The sequence below is a fragment of the Euphorbia lathyris genome, chromosome 6 (assembly GCF_963576675.1).
Source record: "Euphorbia lathyris chromosome 6, ddEupLath1.1, whole genome shotgun sequence".
Classification (NCBI taxonomy): Eukaryota; Viridiplantae; Streptophyta; class Magnoliopsida; order Malpighiales; family Euphorbiaceae; genus Euphorbia; species Euphorbia lathyris.
The window spans coordinates 36363829-36370509 of record NC_088915.1 but is presented as its reverse complement, the minus strand read 5'-3'; the positions used below and the strand labels follow the sequence as shown (position 1 = coordinate 36370509).

Genomic DNA, 6681 nt, shown 5'->3' with positions numbered 1-6681 from the left:
ATGTTTTTTCAAAGACTGTTGAGAAAGTAGATTTATTGTTTCAAAAGGTTTTGTTAACTGAAGGTCTCTTTCTTCAGTCTTAATTGTAAAATTTGTTTTGAAAAAATGAAATTTAGAAGTTTCATAAATTTCATCCTTTTCTTTCTTTGGAATTTGCCAATTATCTATTGATTTTTGAAAATCTTCTATTACTATTTCTTCACTGTTTATTATTTTCTTGGAATCAGAAGAAGTGGTTGATACAGAATTTGTAGAGGTAGTTCTACAGAAAAATGCATCCATTTTAAAAAGATTGTTTGCAATAATAAATTATTTTCCTTACAATCCAAAGCACTTTCTAGGTTTCACAGCCTTTCCACTGGCTTACTACCCAGACACAAGCTTAGGCAAAAACACTCAGGAAAATAAATTATTCTTACAAAAGATCTTTCCAAAATAAACACGAATTTTCTATAAATATACCCCCCAGGCTCTGATACCAGACACGCCCACGGATCCAAGGGATCTAATAAACAACACGGAAATATTAATAGACTATATTCTAAAAACCAATAAATAGAAAAAACAAAGATAATAATGGGAATATGAAAAAAAACAGGAAAAGACAAAAATGATGATGAGAATATTGAAATGAAATATAAATATAGATATATATGTATATATATAATATATAATATAATATATAGATAATATGTATATAATATATATATATATAAGGGATGTATAATGATGTTATCAAGTTGGAATTCATAACAATTGATATGCGTACTTCATCTATTTCTTGACGGTTTGGATGATAATTTTCTAATTGAGAAACTGAATATTGTTGATATAGTATCAGCTACGTGCATGGTCATTGTCATAGGTGCACCAAAAGGTGGACATAATTTGATGAAGTGCTAATTCCTATTCCTTTGGAGAACTGCGATTGTGGATATTGACTAGGTTTGTCATTGGTGAGGAAGATGTATATATGTAATTCGTCGGATACCCAAATATTCAATAATTACACTAAAAATTCTGAAATGAAGTATGTCAAAATTTTGGCAATATATCTTCATGATTTTTAATTTTCAAAGATTGGAAATGATTCTATTGGTAAGTCTGTGAATGATTACTTAGAATTTGAGCGTGGAAGGTTTGCCTCAGTAGGGAGCCAAGTAATATGCATTTATTTTATTTTTTTATCTATCTTTTTTTTTATAGTGTGAGGGGTCCATATGTTTTCTGATTATATTGTTGAGCAAAAACATATATCAAATGATATAGAATCAAAGATGCATAAATTAAGGTTGACAACTTTGTTTTGCCAATACGAGAATTACAATTTATATGTCAAATCATTAAGGTGAACATGACGATGATTAGATTAATGATTATTGTAAACAATATTTTTTGTACAAAGTATTGAAGTAATGATTGGGAATAGAATTGATATTTTAGTTTTCTTTTGGAAATGAATTAAAATATACTGTATTGTATATTATATTTTAAGCTAGCTTGAAATTATAATGTATTATTTTCTAAAATAATGTGAAAGTTGTTTAAAATTCTTTATGAATATTTTTTTTTGTTTGAATAAGTCTAATATATATTTCAGGTGATTTCTTCCACTTCCACTAAATTTCAAATAACGTGAAATTGTATTTTAACATTTTGAAACTCATACTAAACTTGTTCAAACATTGTTTTGAAAATGTTTCTTTATTGTTTCAATCAGTTTGATATTAGTTTCGGTTGGTTTTGTCCAATTTCATTCAGTTTCACTAATTTTCGATAGATGTAAAATTGGGTTGCATTGTAAAAATTTGAAACTTATACGAAACTTGTTCAACCATTTTTTAATGTTTCTTTATTATTTTAATCGTTCTGATATGAGCTTCAATTGATTTTTTCAAATTTCAGCCATTTGCATGTACTTTCAATTAATTTCGAAGGTTGTGAAATTCAGTCAAATTTGGTGTATTTTGTATTGTAATGATTTTGATACACATATATAACTTGTTCAAACATTTTTTTTTCAAAAAGATTTAGTTTATTTTTTTGTATCAACTTAGTTTTTGTGGATTTTATTCAATTTTAGTTGGTTTCATCCATATTTATATCAAATTGCAATGTTGCCTTTCCAAATTTAGTTAGAGCTTTATTAAACATTCATTAAGGGTTTTTTAAATGAGTTATAGTAGATTTCATCCACTTTCACCCAATTTCACTCACTTTCATTGAATTTTTTAGCATTTTGAAATTGTGTGAAATTGATCTCATATGTATTTGAACTTATTTGTAAATTGAAGTGATCTTACTCTTAATGATCTCAAAAGAATTTGCATGAGTTTTTGAATGTGTAGTTCCTTGGAATTAGAATTTGGATGATCAATGTTATAGTTGATGAATTCGTTTCTTCGATTTGATGGATCAGAATTGTGGTTTTTCCATTGTTTCTGTCTTTCTCTTGCTAGCTTTTTGAATTGCTTTGTTTCTGTCATTCCTAGAACTTATATTTTAGGAATGTTGTTTTTTTTTATTATATTTAGTATATTATGCGCGTGTGGTAAGTTAAGAATAGGTAGGGAGAAGTCTTACTCGCGGCCGTTGTGCCGACTGGTATGGCTCGAGATGCGGAGATTGCAGAGCTGCAGGCAGCATTGATGGGTATAGAGCTGGCACATGAAGGTGGACGACGGAGAATTGTTCTTGAATCCGATAATGCTAACCTCATAGTGGTATTAGTAGGTATGGGGAAAGTGACGACCGCATGACCAATGCTATTTGATGACTTAAAGTACCTCATCGGTGGGTTTCATGAGGTTCAGTTCTTGCATACCAAATATAACGGTAATTTAGTTGCACATGAATTACCTAAAAGGGTTATTTTAATTGAAGATTTCCCAATTGCATTGCTTTACTATTATATATATAGGCTGTTAAAAAAAACAAACATGATAGGGTTATAATTAAGTCATTTGATATGACATGAATACATTGTTCCAATATTTGTCGCAACTATCAAGGCCCACCTATTTACAGAAGGAGCATTGATTTTCAAAATAAAAATAAAATTGCACCAGTTTAAATCTGCCAAGTAAAATTTGCAATTTTTTTTTAGGCCTAATATCTCATTTGAAAAATAATTAGGTGTAAAATAAATAAAATATTGTGAAGATAAAGCTGTTACACATGAAGTTAGGGAATAACGAGTCAACTGAAAGGATAAGTTCAAAATTAGAGAGAGTTTAGGAAACTCTGTTATCCATTTGGCAATAAGTATATAAGTGAGTTAATCCTAGAATTGTTCTCCCAGACTCAAAACAAACTAGTTTTTTCTGAGAGTAACTAGAGTGTTGCATATAGTGATAGTGGAAGCATGCCTGGACAACTGATGGTGGAATCCGGGGGTGGCAAGGATTTTCCGGCCAAGCTGACGGGGCAGGTTATTGTTTGTAGTGTAATTGCAGCATGTGGAGGTCTTATGTTTGGCTATGATATTGGCATTTCAGGTATATATATATTGTGAGTTTTTGAATGTTGTGATTTATGGTTTAGGCGTTTATGTACGTATCTGTTTGGTGATTGTTGATAGGGGGAGTAACAGGAATGGATGATTTCTTGGAGAAGTTTTTTCCAACAGTTTATGAGAAGAAGCACAGATCAAGAGAAGATAACTACTGCAAATTTGACAATCAAACTCTTCAGCTATTTACATCTTCTCTCTATCTTGCTGCAATTGTGGCTAGTTTTATGGCCTCTCTCCTTTGCAAGACATTTGGCCGAAAACCAGTTATTCAAGTTGCCTCCGTCTTCTTCTTTTTTGGAGCTATCTTGAATGCTGCTGCTAGAGACCTTGCCATGCTCATTGCCGGTAGGATATTTCTCGGCGCTGGTGTCGGTTTTGGTAACCAGGTACAGATATTGATCTCTCTTCTTTTTATTATAAATCTCTTTTGAATGGCCAGATCTAATATGAAAAGTTGGATGATGCAGGCAGTACCCTTGTTCATATCAGAAATAGCACCAGCAAGGTACAGAGGAGGGTTAAACATATGCTTTCAATTGCTTATCACAATTGGAATAGTGATGGCGAATATTGTCAACTTTTTAACAGCAAAAGTACATCCATATGGGTGGAGAATATCTCTAGGCGGTGCTGCAGGGCCTGCTATAATTCTGCTAATAGGGTCAACATTGATATCTGAGACCCCAACGAGTCTAATTGAAAGAGGAAAAAAGGAAGAGGGAATAGCTGTTTTGAAGAAGATAAGAGGTGTTGATAACGTAGAAGATGAATATAGAGAAGTAGTAGCAGCAACAGAATTAGCTAAGAAAATAGAAAACCCATTCAGGAATCTGATGAAAAGGTCTAGCAGGCCTCAACTAGTATGTGGAACAATATTTCAAATATTTCAGCAGTTCACAGGGATAAATGTAGTGATGTTTTACGCACCGCTTCTGTTTCAGACAATGGGACTTGGGAGCGATGCAGCACTAATATCAACAGTAATAACAGATTCAGTGAATGTGATAGCCACATCGATTGCAATATGTTTTGTTGATAAATGTGGAAGAAGAAAGTTGCTGATTCAAGCAGCAGGTCAAATGCTAATTGCTCAGTGTGTAATGGGAGGAATCCTAACAGCACAGTTGAAAGCTACAAACGTAATGCCAAAGAGTTCAGCTATGACAGTACTAGTTTTTATAATAATATTCGTTGCAGGTTTCGCATGGTCATGGGGTCCCTTAGGATGGTTGATTGCAAGTGAAATATATCCATTAGAGACTAGAAGTGCAGGTTTCTTTTTTGCAGTCAGTATGAACATGTTCTGCACATTCATAATAGCACAAGCTTTCTTAACTATGTTATGTCATATGAGAGCCGCTATTTTCTTCTTCTTCGCTGCTTGGATACTCGTAATGGGTCTTTTTGCCATTTTCATACTGCCTGAAACTAAGGGTGTTCCTATTGATGAAATGAATGAAAGAGTATGGAAGAAACACTGGTTCTGGAAGAGATACCATCAATGAAACAAACACTGCTGAATTTTAGGATTTACCTTTACCTCTATCATCAATCATTCTTTTTTTTCATTCTATGTGTTTTCTCTCTTTGTTCGTTAATGCTAGACCTCTTCCATTTTCTTTTTTGCTTCGAATGAATATTCAACTACTTTCCTGCCTCTAGACATCTTGTTTATCATTGTTTAGGCAATTAACTTTTATTTGGGCTTCTTGTTTGTAGCTGGGTTAGTAATAAAATACAAAATTGATATTTGAAATTTATAATCTGACAATTAAATAACGAATCAAAAAAATAATAAATGAGTAAAATTATGCCGTTGCGTATGTTAGACGCAAACGTACAATTTCTCAAAAACAATATAGTTAAATTTAGATTTGTGATTATTTATTTTTGATATATATTATAATGGGATAATAAGTTAAAGGTTTTTGGAGAAGTACCAATTTAGGCTCAACGTTCAAAATAGCACTAATATAGGCTTAACGTTTACAACATAATATCAATTTAGGCTTAACGTTTATAATATAGCATCAATTTAGGTCTAACGTACAAAATAGCATCAATATAGGCTTAACGTTTACAAAATAATACGAATTTAAGCTTAACGTTTTGCAAAATATATATACAATTTAAGATAAATCTCATAATTAAATTAATCATATTCTTTTCCTATTAACTTTATATGTTATCTTTTTATTTAGTTCTATATTCTTATTTATTATGATACAATTAATTAGTATTCTTGCCCATTAAAATCTTATATTTGTTTTTCATAAATGATTCCATGCTACTAAATTTCATTGCTCATGTAATATATGCAAACTAAAAGTAATTGAATATCCACAATATTTGACATATTGTGGATATTCAATTACTTTTAGTTTGCATATATTACATGAGCCATGGAATTTAGGAGTCATGAAATGGTTGATGAAAAACAAATATAAGGTTTTAATGGGCAAGAAAACCAATTAATTGTATTATAATAAATAAAAATATAGAACTAAATAAAAATATAACATATAAAGTTAATAGGGAAAGAATATAATATGGTTAATTTAATTGTGACGTTTAGCTTAAATTAGATATATTTTGTAAACATTAAGCTTAAATTCGTACTATTTTGTAAACGTTAAGCCTATATTGGTGCGATTTTGTACGTGAGGCCTAAATTGATGCTATATTGTAAACGTTAAGCCTATATTGATATTATGTTGTAAACGTTAAGCCTATATTGGTGCTATTTTGAACGTTGAGCCTAAATTGGCACTTCCCCAAAAACTTTAGACCTATTTTAGTATCTTATTCCTATTATAATGGATAAACTTTTAAAAGTGTTCAATATCTTAAGAATTTTAACTTCAATTTAAATCTGTGACGAATTATATAAAAGTTCGTAAATTGATAATTGAAGTTTATTTTGATCGATTTATAGGGTTGTAAACGAAGTGGGGATGAGCATAGTTTTTTGCTTTTATCACAAAATGTTTTAGAAATAAATGTTTTAGAAGACTCCAGTTTGTAGAGATTCTACTTTTATTTTAAATATTAATTAAAATTATATATATACGATTTTTTAGTAAGTATACAAATAAACAATTAAACTGAATAAAAATCATTATGATATTTGATAACATCCAGATATTATTTTTGGAGCAAATATATAA

The 6681-nt window shown here is 30.5% G+C and overlaps 1 protein-coding gene across 1 annotated transcript; it reads left to right on the top strand.

Annotated features, from left to right (window-relative positions):
* The first annotated feature begins 3364 nt into the window (after nucleotides 1-3364).
* Nucleotides 3365-5019, top strand: LOC136233653 (sugar transport protein 6-like). The gene is made up of 3 exons (XM_066023376.1): nucleotides 3365-3497; nucleotides 3581-3900; nucleotides 3982-5019. Exons 1-3 carry the CDS (start codon nucleotides 3365-3367, stop codon nucleotides 5017-5019), a joined length of 1491 nt encoding a protein of 496 aa, XP_065879448.1.
* The last annotated feature ends 1662 nt before the right edge of the window (nucleotides 5020-6681 follow it).

Bases quoted from the DNA above. Each gene is read 5' to 3' on its own strand.
- LOC136233653 (XM_066023376.1), top strand. From the start codon at position 3,365: ATGCCTGGACAACTGATGGTGGAATCCGGGGGTGGCAAGGATTTTCCG. The intron at 3,498-3,580 runs GTATATATATAT...GATTGTTGATAG, and splicing joins CTATGATATTGGCATTTCAG to GGGGAGTAACAGGAATGGAT. The intron at 3,901-3,981 runs GTACAGATATTG...TGGATGATGCAG, and splicing joins GTGTCGGTTTTGGTAACCAG to GCAGTACCCTTGTTCATATC.